General features: G+C 47.7%; 1 protein-coding gene across 3 annotated transcripts in view; it reads right to left on the bottom strand.

Annotated features, from left to right (window-relative positions):
- The window catches only part of LOC120237953 (F-box/WD repeat-containing protein 12-like), a 33,256-nt gene that overhangs the window by 7,376 nt on the left and 6,561 nt on the right, over positions 1 to 19,319 (bottom strand). For all 3 annotated transcript variants that reach the window (XM_039241496.1, XM_039241498.1, XM_039241497.1), the window contains 3 exons: positions 17,273 to 17,436; positions 16,734 to 16,852; positions 13,117 to 13,326 (listed from right to left, as the gene is read on the bottom strand). In XM_039241496.1, the coding sequence (XP_039097427.1) occupies positions 13,117 to 13,326; positions 16,734 to 16,852; positions 17,273 to 17,436 (493 nt within the window). The remainder of the gene's footprint in view (positions 1 to 13,116; positions 13,327 to 16,733; positions 16,853 to 17,272; positions 17,437 to 19,319) is intronic.

The raw sequence follows: 19,319 nt of genomic DNA, 5'->3' as shown, positions 1-19,319 counted from the left end.
AGACCAAAATGGACAAAAAGCCAGGATGTGAAATAAGAGTTAAATTAATTCAGGAAAGATTATGAAGAAAAAAATTATCTTAAGAAAGACTAGCAATATGCCTAAGGGAGAATACATTCTACTGGACCCATAAGGACACTAAAGAGAAGAAGGAAAGTGGGCAAGAGAACAAAGATGGAATAAAGAGCTAAGACGCATCCAAGAGCAGCTGTCCAAGAAGACAAGCAAAGAAGATCTAGTAAACATACAAGTGAAGCTCCTGCAGGAAAAGCAAACAATTAGCAGAATAATACTTAAAACTCATGTACAATGAAACTTTCTGCAAATAAAAGAAAACCTGAATCCATATATTGAAAGGCTACATATGTTCCTGGAAAATTTGACTCAAGACAGTCACCACAGACACCTCACAACAAAACTACTCACTTTAAATATTTCAAAAGTCCTTTGGGTCTTTGATTTAAAAGTCCAAGTGTCTAACAAGGGAAGTCAAGGTGGAAGTAGACTTTTCAAGAGACACAGACACAGTGAAATAATATTTCACAAAATTCAAGACAAGTATGAGCCAGGGATTTAGGGCCCGTCCAGACCATCCTTCAAATCTCCAGGCTACAGAAAAGCAGTGTCAGACTCACAGGATGCATCCGTGAGACTTCCTTTGGGATCTATTACTAAATGGGTCCCACCAGATCACACGATACAGGGAAAATGTCACCAGAACTGGTGTGGCTACTAAGTACACTAAGGGTCAAAGAATTTAAAAAAAAAAAAAAAAAAAAGGAGACAAGGAAAAACTATGTGTAAATGTTGCATGTTCTCAAAAAGGTGGGAATAATGAATCTTCAAAAGCAGGAAGACAAGGGCAAAGCATCGAAGTTCACTGACTGCCATGGGAGGAAAGCAGTATCATTCAAAGCCAACTAAACCGTACATCGGCTTCACTAGGGAAAATGGATACAGAAAATATAAGACAAAGTAACCACCCAAACAAAAATACAAACCTTCCTAAATAACATAAGATATCACTGCTATCCAAAAACACGTAAAAAATGGGAAAACATATTCAGAGAAAGGAGCCCAGTGTTAGGCCCCATCACACCATAAACGGGATATAAAACAAAAGTTGAAATCAGCCACATAAGTTATGCCATTTAATATAAATGGCTTAACTCACTTTGTTAGAACAAAAAGATGATCAGATTGATAAACAAAAGAAAACATGGCTGAATATTCAAGAGGCTCAATCAACACAGACAGTTTAACCATGATAGAAGGTAATGGCTGGCCAGGCACACACAAATCCTTGGAAAGTGTGAAGTGGTCCTGATACCAGAAAAGGGAGGGCTCCGGTCCAAAGTAGGAAAGGCAGCAACAGAGACTTCCCCACACCGTGAAAAATAACAAAAGGAAACCTCATTTAGACTGGAGTCAAGGGCGCTGGGTAGCTCAGTTGGTTGAGTGTCACCTCCTGGTTTCAGTTCGGGTTATGATCTTACAGTTCTTGCGTTCAAGCCCAGCACTGGGCTCTGCACTGACAGCATGGAGCCTGCTTGGGATTCTTTCCCTCTTCCTATCTCTCTGCCCCTCTCCCACTCGTGCTCCCTCTCTTAAAACATATAAACTAACTTAAAAAAAATAATAAAATAAAATGCAGTCAGGAGGGGGGCAGGGGGAGTGCTCATGCCAAGCACTGGTTGTCCATTGTAGACCCAACGGACGACCCCAGCCGGAGGGAGGGAGGCTGCTTCCTCGCCAGCAACTGCCTAGCCAACGAGGGGCAGTCACACTCACCTTCCAGCTCCCAGTTTACTCCAACAATTACTGTTGTAGTTTACAACAGCGCCACCCTACACCCCTTTCCTCTGTAAAAGAGCCTCTCTCTCCTTTGTTTTTTGGACTCACTATGGTTTTGCCATGACCATCCTGTCTTGAATTACAAGAACCCTGCTATGCCCAAACCCATTTCTGCTAATAAAATAACTGGAAGTTTTATTTTCAAAGTTAACATTAAAGGCTATAATTCACAACCTAGAAATAAAACCTATTATACCAATTAAAAAAATACCCCCAATCACCTTTATGAAGCAGACACAAGGGGAAACAGAGTGAAACAATGATATTTAAATACCTGTAAATATATTATGATTTTTTGAGAGAGAGAAGGGACAGAGGAAGAAAGAGAGAGAGAAACAGAGAGAGAGAAAATCTCAAGCAGGCTCCATGCCCAGCACAAAGCCCCACGCGGGGCTTGATCCCATGACTGTGAGATGTGACCTCAGCCGAAATCAAGAGTCAGTTGCTTAACTGACTGAGACACCCAGGTGCCCCAAAATTAAATATATTATTATATAAAAATAAATAATTAACAATGCTTTCAGTGTAAGACAGGCCAAGTAGACAAACAGTAAATATAAGACCTAACGATATAATTAATGACATCATAATAATGGAGAATATACCTTTCCTGCAGAAACACAAACTTTCACAGAACTTGAATATATCGCCACAAAGAAACCTCAGTAAATTCAATATGGTAAAGTAATACATTCTCTGATCACAATGAAATGAAATGAAACTAGAAATTAATGGAAATATTAAATAAAATAAACAAGATGCTAGCTAAAATAATCACCAAAAAATGGGAAAAAGCACATATATACAAAAAGAAATGACAAGGGGGATACAAATGTTCAAAGAGAGGAAATTTATAAAGAAAGAACCTCTAGGGGTGCCTGGGTGGTTCAGTCTGTTAAGCATCTGACTTCAACTCAGGTCATGATCTCACGGTTCGTGGGTTCAAGACCCGCGTCGGGATTGTGCTGACAGCTCAGAGCCTGTAGCCTGCTTCAGATTCTGTGTCTCCCTCTCTCTGCCCCTCCCCTGCTCATGCTGTCTCTCTCTCGCTCTCAAAAATAAATAAAACATTAAAAAAAAAGAATCTCTAAAGAGTATTCTAGACAACTGCATGCATTAAAAAGGTGAAAGCCTAGATCCAGCAGTTTAATATATTAAAATTTCATCCTAGCAGAGAAAAGAAAAGCTTGAGCAGACCAATTTCCATAAAAGACACTGAGAAAACGGTTTTAAAACTTCCCCACAAAAAAAGCACCCGGCACCAAATAACATCAAAAACAAATTCTACCAAACTGGAAAACCAGATGATCCCAATGCAATTTTAAACTGTTCTGGGGCATTAAACAAGAAGAAAAGTATTCAGGCTCCTCAAATGTAGTACAGCATTTATATGTCAACCTGGCAAAGGAAGCTACAAAAAACTAAAGGCCAGGGACGCCTGGGTGGCTTAGTCGGTTAAACGTCCGACCTTCGCTTAGGTTATGGTCTCGCGGTTCGTGGGTTCGAGCCCCGCATCGGGCTCTGTGCTGACTGCCAGCTCAGAGCCTGGAGCCTGTTTCAGTCTGTGACTCCCTCTCTCTCTAACCCTCCCCTGCTCATGCTGTCTCTCTCTCTCCTAGAAATAAATAAAACATTAAAAAAAAAAATTAAAAAACAAAACAAAACACTAAAGGCCAATCCCACATAGATCCAAAATCTAACTAAAATCCGAGCATTTAAAAAGCACTTTAAAAAGAAATATATGGGATGCCTGGGTGGCTCAATCGATTAAGTGTCCAGCTTTAGCTCAGGTCACGATCTCGTAGTTAGTGAGTTCAAGCCCTGAGTGGGGCTCTGTGCTGACAGCTCAGAGACTGGAGCCTGCTTCCCATTCTGTGTGTGTCTCTCTCTTTGTCCCTCCCCAACTCGTGCTTGGTCTCTCAAATAAAAAAATTTTTTTTAATTAAAAAAAAAAAAGAAATATATGATTTAATACTTTAAAAATCCAACAAATCACCATAATAAACCTAAGGAAGAAAAATCCTGTAATTATATCTCTATGCTGAAAAAGCCTTTCACAAAATTCTACACCTAATCATAATTTTTAAAAACTAATAAGATGGTTGGTGGGACTGCAAACTGGTATAGCCACTCTGGAAAACAGTGTGGAAGTTCCTCAAAAAATCAAAATTACCCCACAGCCCAGCAATAGCACTACTGGGAATTTACCCAAGGGATGCAGGAGTGCCGATGCACAGGGAGGCACATGGACCCCAATGTTTATAGCAGCACTTTCAACAATAGTAAAATCATGGAAGAGGCCAAATTCATCAACTGATGAATGGATCAAGAAGATGTGGTTCATCTACACGATGGAACACTACCTGGCAATGAGAAAGAATGAAATCCGGCCATGTGTAGCAATGTGGATGGACCTTGAGGGTGTTATGCTAAGTGAAATAAGTCAGGCAGAAAAAGACGGGTACCATGTTTTTACTCGTATATGGAATTAAAGAAACCTAACAGAAGACCACAGGGGAAGGGAAAGAAAAAGAAGTTACAGAGAGAGAGGCAAACCATAAGAGACTCTTAAATACAGAGAACAAACTTAGGGTTGATGGGGTAAAAGAGGTGATGAACAGTGAGAAGGTCACAAAAAAAACCCCATTTTTATACAGTTAAAAAAACTAACTCTAAGACTGTTTTGTTTGATACTTGCTGCCTGTTAATTACTCTGTAATGATTAATTTCTACTGTCTAGAAGTTGTAAATATCTGGAAAGTTTTCAAACCAGAAATTGTCACTTCTCCCATTCATATGCACATCTAATAAAACTCATGGGCTCTTTCTGAGAAAAAAAAAAAAAAAGAAGAAAGAAACAAACTAATAGTGAAATAGTCACTGATGGCTTTTTCATTAACATCATTCCTGAAGCCAGGATGTGTGTCTCCCCAGGTCAGCCCACTACAGTCAGGACATGGAGAAATAGCCAACAGTGCCAGCACTAATTAATTAACATTTAGGAAGTATTAGCCAGAGCAGTCAGAGAAAAGAAAGCTGGATGCCGAAGGCTTGGAAAAAATAAGTATCTCTGCCTTTGGATAATAAAGTATTTACCTAAAAACATTAAGAGAATCCATTTTAATATAAACGCAAGTAGGAGAATTAAGATAACAGAATATAAGATGAACAAAAACAGTCTTCATTTAAACAAACACTCAGAAAACAATAGGACAGAAAATACTCTCACATATCAATGGAACAGAAACAAACAATAAAATACTTTAGGATAAAGTTAACAACAAGAAATGTGCTAAACTAATCTGAGGACAAATGTAAATGACTTCAGAAGAACAAAAAAAAGCAAACCTGAACCAATGGAAATACATCATTTATTCTTGGACAGATAGACTTGGCATCATAAAGATGTCCATTTTCTCCATGTTGGTATTTAAACTGAACTTGGTATCAATGAAATCATCATTTTCTTTCCAGGAAACAGAAAATTTCATTCTAAAGTTCATATGAAAAACATAAAAGTAGCTAAGGAAACCTTGAAATAATAAAAGTAAGGCAAGGTAGACTTACTAGACATCACAACCATAATCCAGCTCTACAACAGCTCTACAACAGCTCCATCATCCGAAAAGTTTCTGTGTCCCTTATCAGTCCCTTCCATTCCTAGGGACCACTGGTATGCGGAAAGTGCAGATTTGTTCTCTTGGGACTGGACAGCCCCAGAAATGGAATCCTACGGTTTATCTGTACTCTGTTGTATCTGGCTTCTTTTGCTTGGCATGTCTCTCAGGCTCATCCACTTTGCTGCACAGATCCACAACCTTGTTCCTTCTCTGTGCTGAGTAGTATTCCACTGTATGCATACACCATTTGTATAAATCCATGCACCTGTTGATAAGCACTTGGGGTGCATCCAATTTTCCTATTACTAAAACTCCTACAAACATTTGTGTACAAGTCTTTTTGTGTAAACATTTTCATATCTCATGGGTAAATACCTAGAAGAGAAACTGCTGGAAAATATGGTAAGCATCTTTTAATATTAAAATAATTGTTAAACAATTCTCCAAAGTGTCGTGCCACATCTTTGTAAACACGTGTTTGACTTCAGCTCTCCAGGTCAATATGGCTCTGGATCTCACCCTGGTTCTAGGCTGCATCTCACTGATGGCTGAGGGGGCTTCTCTCTCCAGGTAGCTAATGGCTACCTGTTTACATTCCTTTCAAATCTTCTGCCTAGTTTCAAAGTGGGGCTGTCTCCTACCTACTGAGTGATAACAACAGTTCTTTATATATTCTGGACAAAGTCCTGAGACAAGTTTGCATTAGTACAAATTTTTTCTCCTAAGTTTTGCCTTTTCTTTTGCTGAACAATGCTTTCAAAGAGCAACATTTCTGAACTTGATAAAGTGCAATTTATCTGTTTGTTTCCTTATACAGTTAGTGCTTTTTGTGTCCTAAGAAATCTTTACCTATGAAAATTTTCTACAGTCTACCAAAAAAAACCCTATTAAAATGAATAAATAAGTTTAGCAAGGCTGCTAGATAGCTAGATACAAGATAAATATACAAAATTCAAACATATTCCCATGTATATTTATATAGAAATAATTTCTATGTGTGCTACAGTATGTAAAGCAATTTCTTTATAAATACAAAACTATATGTTTATAAATTACACATTTCTATATATTTCTATATATGCTATATTCTAGCAAAGACAAATTGGAAAATTATTTTTTAAAACAACATTTAAAATAGTATAAAATACAAATAAATAATTTTAATAAAATATATGCAAGCCCTGTTCACTTCAAACTACACAACTTTGTTGAGAGACATAAGTGAAGGCCCATCTAAATGGAGACATATATTGGGGCGCCTGGGTAGCTCAGTCGGTAAAGTGTCTGACTCGAGTCACGATCTCATAGCTTGTAGGTTCGAGCCCCATGTTGGGCTCTGTGCTGACAGCTCAGAGCCTTGAGCCTGCTTCCAATTCTGTCTCCCTCTCTCTCTGTCCCTACCCCACTTGTGCTCTCTCTCTCTAAAAAATAAACATTTAATAAAAAATTATAGAGACATATATGCCTTGTTTATGGCTTAGAAGATTACATAGATGTCAGTTGTCCCTGAATCTATCTACAGATTCAATGTCATCAAAATCTCAGTAAGCAGTTTAACAGAAATTGATAAGCTGACTTGAAAATTTTTATAGAAACCCATCTACTTTTGAAACAAGAAAATGCTAGAGGGGGTGCCTGAGTGGCTCAGTCAGTTGGGCATCTGACTTCAGCTCAGGTCATAATCTCACAGTTCATGAGTTCAAACCCTGCATTGGGCTCTGTGCTGACAGTTCAGAACCTGGATGGAGCCTGCTTTGGATTCTGTGTCTCCCTCTGTCCCTCCCTAGCTCATGCTCTGTCTCTCTCTCCCTCTCTCTGAAAAATGAATAAATACAGGAAGGAAGGAAGAAAGGGAAAGGAAGGAAGGAAGAAAGAGAGGGAGGGAGGGAGGGAGGGAGAAAGAAAATGCTAGAGATCATGACTGACTTTAACAAGAGCCTGTGTCTTTCTCAAGGACAGACACACAGAGAAGTGGAAATCAATTCACACATGACATTGGTATTCTGACAAAGGTGCCAATGTAATTCAGTGAATAAAGGATGGCCTTTCCTACAAATTCTGGATATCCATTTGTAAATAAAAATGAGCCTCGGGGCGCCTGGGTGGCTTAGTCGGTTAATCGTCCGACTTTCGCTTAGGTCATGATCTCACGGTTTGTGGGTTCGAGCCCCGCATCGGGCTCTGTGCTGACTGCCAGCTCAGAGCCTGGAGCCTGTTTCAGTCTGTGACTCCCTCTCTCTCTGACCCTCCCCCTGCTCATGCTGTCTCTCTGTCTCCCAGAAATAAATAAAACATTTAAAAAAAAAAAAATGAGCCTCAATGCTGACCTTGCACATACATAATTTAACTTTAAATGATCTACATGTAGCACTTCCAAGCAACCCATGGCTAAGAGAAGTCACACAAAGCTGAGTCGAGGTGCCAGGTTTTCACCTGGGGGCCCATTAGGGTTGTTGGCAGCTCAATCCCTTGTGGCTACAGGCAGAACTAAAGTCTCCCTGGTGGTGGGGGGTGGGGCACTCCTGGTTCCCAGGCCCCCCACAACATGGCAGCCAATGACCAGTTCATCTGAGTGCCCTCCAGGCCTCCCGCCTCTGACTTCTGTGTCCAGCTGGAGAAAACTCTCTGCTTTCAGAGCACTCATGGGTTTTCAGTGGGCCCACCCAGATCACTTCCCTTTAGCTGTGTAACAAACTTCTCATAATGCCTGTAGACTTGACCATTCTCCCTAAAATTCCACAAATTTTGTTCTATATATGTTTAGGCCAATTTTGAGGTGCATCCAAAATAAGCTTTGCTGTATCTTCCTGGGACGCTGATCTAATTATTATAACAAAGTATCCCCAGTTATCCAGCAATGACCTTTACCTTGAAGTCTTCTGGTCTAACATTATTAATAGCTTATCCACTTGCTTTCAATTAGCACCTCCAGGGTGTGTCATTTTCCCATCCTTTTCATTCCAAATGTCCTTAGTGCTCTGTTTTTGTTTTTGTTGTTGTTGTTGTTTTAAGATTTTAATTTAATTTTTTTTTTAATGTTTTATTTTTTTCTAGGAGAGAGAGAGAGACAGCGTGAGCAGGGGAGGGTCAGAGAGAGAGGGAGTCACAGACTGAAACTGGCTCCAGGCTCTGAGCTGGCAGTCAGCACAGATCCCGACGCGGGGCTCGAACCCGCGAACCGCGAGATTATGACCCAAGCGAAAGTCGGACGCTTAACCGACTAAGCCACCCAGGCGCCCCAAGATTTTAATATAAAAAAAAAATCACACCCAGTACAGGGCTTGAACCTACAACCCTGATATCAAGAGTCTTACACTCTCCCAAATGAGCCAGACAGGGGCCCCAATGTTCCATTTTAGGGCCTTATATTAATTTCTTAGGGCTGTAGTAACAAATCGGGTGGCTTAAAAAACATTTTTTAATTCTCTCATGGTTTTAGAGACCAGAAGCCCCATATCAAGGTGCTGGCAGGGCCCTCTCCCTCCAAAGACCTAGGGCTTTCCTTGACTTGTCCACCTGAGTGTGCACAGGGCCGTCTCTGGGTGTCTGTGCCTTCTCCTCCCTTAGTAGGTGGACAGCCCAACCTAAATCCAGGGTGATTTTACCTGAGATCCTTAACTAGACACCATTTCCAAACAAAGTCAAATTCTAAGGCTCTGGGAATTTAGGGAGTCTTTACCCTCCCCATCCCCTCCCCCCCCTCCCCCCAGTGCACGTACAGACGTAGCAATCTCCAAATCTGAGCCAATCTCAGGAGGGAGTTGATCCTCCCCCGTCCTCCTACAGGGCAACCCCAAGAACACGAGTGCTTCTGGCCAAAGCCTGCTGTCCACACAACCGCCCACTCCAGCGAATGCTGCACCCGCATGCGGGCCCTGTCGTGTGGCTGGTGCTGAGGTCCCGAGACGCTAACTTCCTTGGGCTGTGGAGGCAGCATCTTGCAGACTCAGCATAGCCACAGAAGCCTCCCTATTGACATAAAAACGGCATCTTGAGGATTGAGGGAGGCCTGGGTCATGCTGGGCTTCCCTTCCGTGTGAGGAAGGGGCTTCTTCTTGTCCTCAGACCCTTGTCATGTGCAAAGACCCTGGAGAAGGCTGCCCTCTGGATCCGACACGGAATAGGCAGCACTGCGGCCATCACACGCAACAGGCCCACTGCCGCAGCCCATCCGTTAACGGGACATCCCTGAACATCCCCGGTAAAGGTGACCCAACTTCAGACAGTCACCTTGGCCCGGGAAGCCTCAGCTAAGGACCAGTGCAGACACACATTTACACTCCCAGGTCACTGCCAGTGCTGCAGCATGGTGGCCAGAAACAAAGTGTCTCGTCCACAATTCTCCCTCTTGGTGAAGACCTAGCAACTCTTGACCGCCCCCCCCACATCGCAGACATAAATGGCCATCACACATCTCCGCATATACAGGCACCCCCAGCCCTTTCAGAGACCCAGACATACCAAGGCGCTCACTCACTTCTCAAATACACAACATGGGGCTCCTGAAAGAGCCTTGGGGGGGCCTCGTGGGGCACTGCACAAATGGCTTCCACAAGTCCTGGTTCAAGACCAAATCTGCACGTTTCAGCCAGCGGCCTGAAGACAGAATTACAGTAAAGGCATCAGGAGGGCAGCATATCGGAGTCTGATTCCACTCTGAGGTTTGGCTGCTGACAGCTTTCAGGCCTGCCCATCCCCCCTCTGCTCCCCATCAGGGCAAGCAGACGAAGAGCCTCTGTGGAGAACTCGCACCACAGAAAGCCGCCCCCTCTGAGTGGGAGCCTCCCCCTGCCCCCTGCCTCTTACCCCACCCACAGGAAGAGCAGGCCGGTCACTTGCTGGCCTCCAGCCATTCAGACCAGCCTCCTGGGAGCCACTGTCCCCCAAAGCCTTGCTATGTGACAGATTACCTCTTCATTCCCTCTTGGGGTTCACGTGGCTTCATCACACTTGATAATCAAGCCAAATCTGCTGTCAGAGTTGATCCTACTCCTTTGCGCCTCACGATTTAAAGGTTACGTGCTCCTTCATTTCTCTTCGGGAGTCAGGGAAGAGGCTGCCACACGCAGCCTTGCCTTACAGCGTCCCTGCCCGTCGGTACGTGAATTGTCACGCCAGTCAAGGATCTTCGGCTGTTTAGTGCCTCGTAACTGTCTCCTAATGTAAATGCGGACACCACGTATTTTTTCTCTGCACGTAGTTTAAACCCTCAAGACACGGTTACTGCTGTTCCAGTCGGTGCCCCCGGACGGCCTCGTCCCCACCAGCGCTGTTCGTCAACGTCTCCTGCCACCCTGGGATTCGGTCTTCCTTCTGCTTCGAGCCCCACGCGTGTTTGTCCCACTGGTGGTGTGGCGGGTGCTAATCCTCCATTTTATCTGCCATGCCTTTATTCCCCTTTGTTCCCGGGGACACTTTCTCTTCCAGAGTTCCTGGCCGGCAGGTATTTCTTTCGAGACACTATTCTCCTGCCGCTAAGGTCCCGCAGTTGCTGCCAGCAAGTCAGACGCTGAAGGCCGTCTCGATTCCCTGGCTGCTTTCTCGGTCCCTGATAATCTCAGTTCACTCTGACGGGCCGTGGGCAGATCTACCCTGGTTTATCCCCCTTGGGGCTTACAGGCCTTCTTGATTCCAGAGATTAATGTCCTTTGTCTATTTGGGGGAAACGTCTGCCATTACCTGTTCGAAAGTTGCTTTTGACCCATGTACTCCCTCACCTGCTCCTGATGCCAAATACTAGAATTTGTCACGGGTCCTTTATCGCCTTGCTGCTCAAAGTGTCGTCTACGGACTGGTGACACCAATACTACCAAGAAGCTTGTTAAAAAGTCAGAATCTAGTCACCCGCAGGGACTCACCGAATCGGAATCTGCATTTAAATAACATCCTGGTAGGTCACAGCCCACCAAAGCCTGAGGGGCACTGTCTCCATCTCCTCCCCTTTCTTCCCACTCACCTCACTCGATATCCCCCCATCATTCCACGTAACCTCTCTTCTTCACTTTTCTCTGATGCAGAAAACACGCAGACAGAAAAGTGCACAAAACACAGAGTCAAACAGTCATGTCGCCACCCAAGTAAGAAACGGGGCGTTGCCAGGGGCCCACAGGCTCCCCTCAGACCCCCATCTGGGAGCGATTCCACTGTCCACCCAGCTAGGACATGCAACCCTCCAAGCTAACCTTTGTACTCCATCTTTCCATTCTAGAATTCTACTTGGTTCTTTTCTAAATCTATTGCATCATTTTCATACTCTGAGCTCTCTGCTCAAAGTCACCTCCCCGGACACGGCGGCCACAGGTGTCTCAGTGTGTGGGGACCCAGGCGCCTGAAGCCCTGTGGCTCTCCCGACATCATCCGTGGCTCACCAGCCGCTGTGGCTCGTACTTGGTCCTCTCCCGCGGGCCCCGTTAGAGCTAAGTGTGTGCTGAACGCTACATCTGCAAACGGAAATAACATGTGGCCTCGGTGGTGTTATCCTCGCCCAGGAAGGATTTTTGCAAGCTCCTCCCAGGGGGCCGAGGTGCTGGGCGGCAGCCAGGGCAGGCACTGCCGACCTTCACCCCCTCCTCATGGGCTGCACCGCTAGACAACACCCCAGTGCAAGGGGAGGCCGGGGGCCTGACCCCCAGCGGCCCCGCACCCCAACTCGTCCCCTCAACTCTCAAAGGTCTGCGGCCTCTCGGCTGCCCTGGGGGAACTGTCTCCAGGGCAAAGCAGCCACAGTGCCCGGCTCTGCAACACCCCCCCCCCCACCCCCGCATCTCCTGAACCCCGGCCCGGACACTGGCTGCGCCTCGCTCTCCGCTCTCCACTGCTGTGTGCGTTCTAAGTCCCCCAGGTGCCCTCGCAGACAAGCACCTGGGCCCACACGGTCTACCAGTCCCGCGCCTCCTCACCCACGACACATTCTCAAACTGATCTGGGGGTGCCAACCACGCTTATTCTAAAGCCTTCAACAACTGCAGACAGAGTGCTTCCTGGGAAGTGCTTCACTAGACGTTACTTGTCTTGTTTGCTGAGCTTAGTCCCTTTCCAGGTGGTTCCGGGCACACGTAAAGCCACTCCAAGATGTCCACTCCTCCTGATATCCGGGACGCCAGCCCACCCGTCCTTTCTAGGGCCTCCTCCCCCACAGGTGTGGACACTGCCTCAGCCGAGAGCCACGTCCTCCACCCGCCACCATAAACCCACTTCGCTGGTCTCTCCCGGCACACCCTCCCAATGCCCGCGTCATTTCTAAGTGGACGCCCTGGTCACAGAAGCCTGTGGTGTCCTGGGCAAATACTCGTGTTTTGTCAAACAAGCCTCAGCTTCTCCTGAGCGGGACGGTAGCTGGGACTTGGGAAAGGGAAGGAAGGGCAAGAATGCGGAAGAGAGACGGAATTGCAGGGAGAAGAGTACAAGCAAGGTCAGGGGCAAAGATCAAGGGCAGAGGCAGCCCACGGCCGGGCCTCACTGACACCTGGGGACTGGCAGAGGGGCCTGGGGAGACCGGCCGTGCAGGCAGTAGAATGACCGCCTGGTCTGCCACAGCGAGCGCCTACCTCCAGGCACCCCCCCCATCATGGTGGTCACGGACCAGAGTGTCCATGACCCGGGGGGACAGCTAGGATGTGAAGCTCAAGAGCCACTTACTCACCAGCAGGAAGGGGCCCTCCTGATGGTCGCAGGCCTGCAATGCAGACGAGAACGTAGGCAGGCAGAAGGAGGCCCGCTCCCATCCGTTCTCCGCTTCCCACACCTTGATGAGGCCCCGCTCGTCCACGGTGACGGCCAGCTGCAGCCGAGGGAAGGTCACCACGTTCACCAGAGCGGCGGGCTGCAGAGGGCTTGACCAGATCTCTGTGCCCTGGGCAACAATGAAAGGGACGTAACAACTTATATGGGGGCTGTTCGTTTCATGAACGTAGTTTTCGTTCATGCAACCGTTCCCTAGTGCACACGGGATGCGCACGGGTGGAAAGAGCACTGTCCCCCCGTCCCAGAATCCACAGCGCGGCGAGGAACACAACACAGGGGTTGCAGAGCAGCGGCGGAGCTGTGGGTGTGCGCAAGTTCCCCAGGGCTGAGAGGCACCACCGGGCCAGGGGGCAGGGGGCCGGGTGTGCACTCGGTGGTTACCCGGCTCCACCAAGGAAGGCTGGCCAGGGAGCGCGGCCTGGGCCACCTCGGCTGCACAGAAAGAACTTCTCCCCTCCTCCCGTCCTCAGGCAGCCCCGACCGACAGATTAGCTAACTCAGGTTGGTGGGTGTGAACAGTGTACAGCGCATAACCATGCGAGCTGGGTGACCCAATGGGCCGTACAAACTGGGATGGGTGGTGCCAATGGGCCCAGGGTACCTGAAGGGGGGGCACAGAGAACCACCCACTACACACGGCTCCCAGTCTCCCAGAGCTGCCCCCAGGCTTCCTTTCCAGGGCCACCTCATTACAACCCTGTGCTAGCACGTGTTCATTGTACCACGGTCTGTATCTCTCTCCAGCCGGCCACGTCCGGCACCTCTATGGGTTTCTTTCTCAGGTGATTTCTGGTGCTCGCGCAGCATGGTGAGGACCACCACTGGCAGGGGCGCGGCGAGTGGAGCTGGGCACCGACTCACGGGGGACCGTGGGGGTGCGGAGGAACACCGCTTCAGTGAAGGAGGCATGAGACTCAGGTTTCGAAGTGGAAGAGGAAGTCGGGGGGATGGAGCGCAGAAATGCACCGGGGACTGCGGGCCACACGCCTGCCATGGGAAGGAAGGGGGCTCTGCTGGCAGCACTAAGCCTGATGCCAGAAAGAGACAAACTCAAACCCTAGAGTTCTCTGGGGGGAATGGCTACAACCGGATGGACAGCCAGCTCAGACACCAGTATAACCAGTCGAAAATGTGGTCTCACAGATTAGGAATATTTGTGGCTTCCAGAAAAGCAAAGTGTTAGTTCGCCTCATGGCTTGGTGTGAACAGCTTTTACACAATGGCTGTAATACTAACAATACACATAATTACGTGGGGACAGGAAGGTCACCCTGTGGTGGACGCAGGAGAAAAGAAGGGTCCTTTTCTATGGGAGATTTGCTCGTGAAGAGTACTGAGGCTGTGCAGCCAGGCAGAATGTGCACAGGCTGCTCTGGGCTCTGAAATAGGCCCTTGCAGGAAAAACACACCACACACAGGTACAGCTCAGCCCACTGCCCATATTTGTATTTTGGTGGGAAAAAAAATCAAAGACATACTTCAGGACACATGAACACATGTGCAGCTTGCTGTCGGCTGCACCATGAGCTCCTCCAGAACACAGCGGCTCTCCGTTTGCTTTCTCCCGGCATCGTGTGGGCAGAGCTGAGCGGGGACCACAGGGCTCTTTCCAGAACATGTAGGCTGAGCCTGCACCAAAGTACTCTCCCCTTTGATTTTTTAAAAAAAATTTTGTTTAATGTTGACTTATTTTTGAGAAAGAGAGAGAGAGACAGAGAATGAGCGGGGGAGGGTCAGAGAGAGAAAGAGACAGAATCTGAAAGCTCACAGCCGTCAGCACAGAGCCAGATGCAGGGCTTGAACTCACAGACTGTGAGATCATGATCTAAGCCAAAGTCAGATGCTCAACTGACTGAGCCACCCAGGTACCCTACCCCTTTCAAGTTGAGATCCGTGTGTCTGGGCAGCACCGGGTCTCCTCCTGGGTCTCCACCCAGAGCCACACGGCTAGGGGTCTGCAGCCGAGGTGGTCCTCAGGGAAGCCACAGGGAGGCGGGCAGCCCCCCACCCCAGCACACGCAGGCCCTCCTGCAAAATGACCTAGGACACTGGTGCGGAGAAGGAAAACCAGGCACGAGAAAGAGGAACCCACCATCACCAACCGAAAACCTGACTAGGGAGCAGAGAGAAAGGACACAAATGATTCTGGACCCTTTAAACAAAAAAGAGCAACAGGGGATAACAATGGGCTCCTGGAAACTAAAGAAGTTTCTGTAAAGCAGGCAGACAACACGTCCTCCGAAGTACGCAGATGGAGGCACAGAATCTCCTAACACAACACTGGCGAATCGAGAACCGAAGTCAGACAGCACTCGACCAGCGGTCACCTCTGGGAAGAGCTGCCGAGAACAGGCAGGGGAGTTTCGCTCAAGAAATCTTCCCTAGTCCTGCTTTTCCTAAAACCTCAGTGTTTTACTTCATGATTCAAAAGCAAAATAAATTGTAACTAACCATAGCCCATCCCCAAAGTTCCCCCAACCAGCACCCCTCCTCCCCTCCGGAGACCCTGCCCCGGCCCCCTGGCCCTCGGATTTGGAGGGAGCTCAGCAGGGGCCTTCGAGGCTCACTCACCACTAGGGGCCTCAGGTGGCCTCTCAAGCGTCCCCATGTGGCCAAACGTGGTGCACACCCACTTCCCAGACTCTAACCTGACGTCTGGGTGAAGCAGTGACCCCGCGGCTGGCACGGGGGTGCAAAGCCACAGCTCCCGGTGGTCTGCTTCCCTTGCACACTGATTGCTGAGTCAGGATGCCCTGTTCGCAGGGGCCGTGGGGGGAGGGGCGGAGTCGGGAGCCCCCCTGCCCTCTGTGCACGGGGCTCCCACGAGCAGGGCGGGGCACTTCTGGCAGACCTGACCAACAGGGACACGCGCACGCCCCCCACCTAATGCAGCAAGGGCCTGGAAAGTCGTGAGGTAATCTGCAGTTACCCAGGAAAAAGTCCTTTATAGGAGTTTGGGTTCTGTCTACATGTGCAGAACCCACGGATTTACAGAGAACCACATGGCTCAAGACTCAGAGACACCTTCCCTCTCTGTCTCGGACTGATGGTCTACAAAATCAGGGTGATAATTATGCACATTTTGCTTGGCTGCTGTGAGAACCAAGTGAGAAAATGGACCAGGAAGCTTTTTAACCGTGACAACCAAGTGTGAAAATACCGATGTGTATTTCCAAGTGTGTGGAGGTAACTAAAAGTGCCAATTGTCTGGGCAAAACCACCCAGATTGGGTACTGGCTCCAAAGCAGACACGGCCGGCAGGTCAGGGATCGGCGCTGAGGCGAGTGGCCACTCCTCCAGGGCAGGCAGCACGGAGTCAAAGGCAGATCAGGCTCCATTTGCGATCCAACCCGAGTTCCAAGTGGGACCAGGCCTCCTGCAGCTCAGAGTTCTCGTCTGTCCCACGGGGATCCCACCACCTCCAGGGTGCTCAGGGGGGTTGCTGAATGAGCTGGTGAAGGGGAAAGACCTCACTAAGATCCAGCGAGTCGCACCCTGGCCCCTCCGCAGGCTCACCTCCTGCACATCCCAGGCACGGACGGTGCTGTCCGAGGACACGGTGCACACGGTGGACTTCCCCTGCCCATCAAACCGGCACGCATTGGTTGAGATGTAAGCCAGCTCGTCTATCTCTCCTGGAAGAGAACACAGATGGGCCTCGAATGCACACGTGGGTCCCTGGGGTGTGGACACTCGGGACCGGGGAAGGACAGGCAGGGCGCTCACTCTCGGGAGCAACAGGTGTTTGGCAGGGGGCGGCATTGGGCAGAAAGCAGCTAGGGCTTCACACCAGGACTGCCCCCACCCCCCATTCACAAAGCCACAAACAACTCCCTCAAGTCTTTGTTTCTTTCTACTCTGAAATAAATGTCATGATCCCTTCGGCACAGGATTACCGCAGGCACCAAGTGAAACGGTGCAAATACAGAACACAGCAGGGCATGTACTCCTCAAGCGTCACCTTCCTGCTCACTGGCTGAACGTCAAACCCCACGACACTTGACCAGGGGGCGTGAGCAGTGGGAAAGCACACAGGACTACATTCCCCACCAGACCTGTGTGCCCAGCAATGGCTTTGCAGATGAAGTCCTTCTCTGGCCGCCCACATTCCATTCGGAACTCCAGCTCGGATCGGCAGAGATAGTACTCTTTCCACGTTTGTGTGCCCAAGGTTATCTGGGAGGCTTTACATGACGACCAGCGTCTCAGACACAGCTGCCTGGAAAACAGACCCATGATCCCAGGCAGGTGATAGAAGGTACTGTGGTGTCGACAGGTCTAGCTTTGATTACTGGCTTCACCATCTAGTAGCTTAGACAACTCACTCTACCTACCTATGCCTCAACTGTCCCCACTGTAAAATGGAGAAAACAAGGTGACACTGAGCAAGTACTTACCACCATCAGGTGTCCCAGTGCTTCTTATGTATTTAGCCAGTTTTCCTGACACTCCCACGAAGTAGATCCTGTTCCCCTTGTACATGAAAGGGAGCTTTAACAACTGACCCAAGGCCAAGGGCATGCAGCTTTGGTCATGCAACTACAATTCAAGGGTATTTCTTGAAGTCTCCAACTCTTACTGCTGAATTGTCTATTTCTTCTCTCAGTTCTGTCAGCCCTTTATGTATTTTGTTCCTGTTATTAGGTGCATATACATTTATAATTTTTAGATCCTTGTAGATTGACTTGTCGTCATAAAATGGCTTTGTCTCTAGGAATGCTTTTTGTCTTAAAGTCTATTTTGTCTGATATTAGCATGGCCATTCCAGCTTTCCCTTGGTTACTGTTGCATGGTGTATGTTTCCATTCTTTTAATTTCAATTTATCTATGTCCTTGACTCTAAAGTATGTCTGCTGCAGAGAGCATAAAGTTGAATATTGTTTATCCCTTCTAACAACTTCTTTTTATTGGAGCGTACGTTAAATACACAATGTAATTAATGATAAGGCACAATTTATGTGTTATTTTGCTACTTATTTCTGTAAGTTTGATGAATTTTCTCCTCTGTTATTCTATTATTGCCTTCTTTTGTGTTAAATATTTTTTAAATTATTTTTATTTTTTTGAGAGAGAGAGAGAGAGTGTGTGTGTGCAGGTGCAAGTGAGGGAGGTAGGGAAAGGTAGGGACAGAATCCCAAGCAGGCTCCACACTCAGCACGGCACCTGATGTAGTGCTTGATCTCATGACTGTAATATCATGACCTGAATTGAAATCAAGTGTCAGTTTAACCAACTGAGCCACCCCTTAAATATTTTTGGGTATACTATTTTAACTCCCTTGTCATTTCTTCTATCGTATTTCACACTGAGGTGAACTTGAAGTCAGACCAAATAAAAACAGTCTGCCCGTTGGGTCTTCCAAGAAATACCAGGCAGTTCAAATAATGACAATTTTCCAGGAAAGAAAAACCAATCCCTTCCTTCTCCCTCCAGTGCCTGCAAGGCTCCTGGTCTCCCTGTGATTGTGAGCCACTGACATTCAAGGCTGACACACAACTGGAGGGGCTTATTGGAACAGGGCAAGGAAACTTGGTGTTCTAAGATTAAAATATTCTTCCTGAACACTTCCTGGAGTACTACAAATCTCTTGTTAATTTCCAGAGTCCTGAAAAAGTTGATTTTGACAATTTGTGTCAGTTTCCTCACTGCTTCTATGGAGAAGAAAAACTGCAAATCCACCATTTCCCAAGAGCGTGCATTCTGAGCATCCATGCAACTACCATCAATTCTATGGCAGCACCTCTCTCGCAAGACTTTCAGGATAGAAACCTTAGCTCAGCGACCCTGTGGAGAACTACGGAATCCCCACCTGGTCTGTGGCACCAAAGCGAGTGAGACATGGCTTCTGCCGAGGGCACTCTCAGCCAGTGGTGAGGAGGAGGAGAAGCAGAACAAAAGTTCAAGGGAGAAACAGGTCACTTCAGGAGGGGCAGCATGTGGAGCTATGGGAATTGAGCACAGAATGGACGTCTGGCTGGGAGGGGGCGAGGGAGGCTTTGTGGGCAGAGGCTCCCCGCATTCACGGTCCCGAGTGGATGTGGTATCGTGTGGCCCCAGCCCAGCATTCCTATCTCACAGAGAACACACGGTCAGGTGGGAAAC

The sequence above is a fragment of the Hyaena hyaena genome, unplaced genomic scaffold (assembly GCF_003009895.1).
Source record: "Hyaena hyaena isolate Hyena2069 unplaced genomic scaffold, ASM300989v1 scaffold_194, whole genome shotgun sequence".
In the NCBI taxonomy this organism is placed as follows: domain Eukaryota; kingdom Metazoa; phylum Chordata; class Mammalia; order Carnivora; family Hyaenidae; genus Hyaena; species Hyaena hyaena.
The sequence above is the reverse complement of the archived record's forward strand: the minus strand, read 5'-3'. Positions and strand labels throughout refer to the sequence as shown.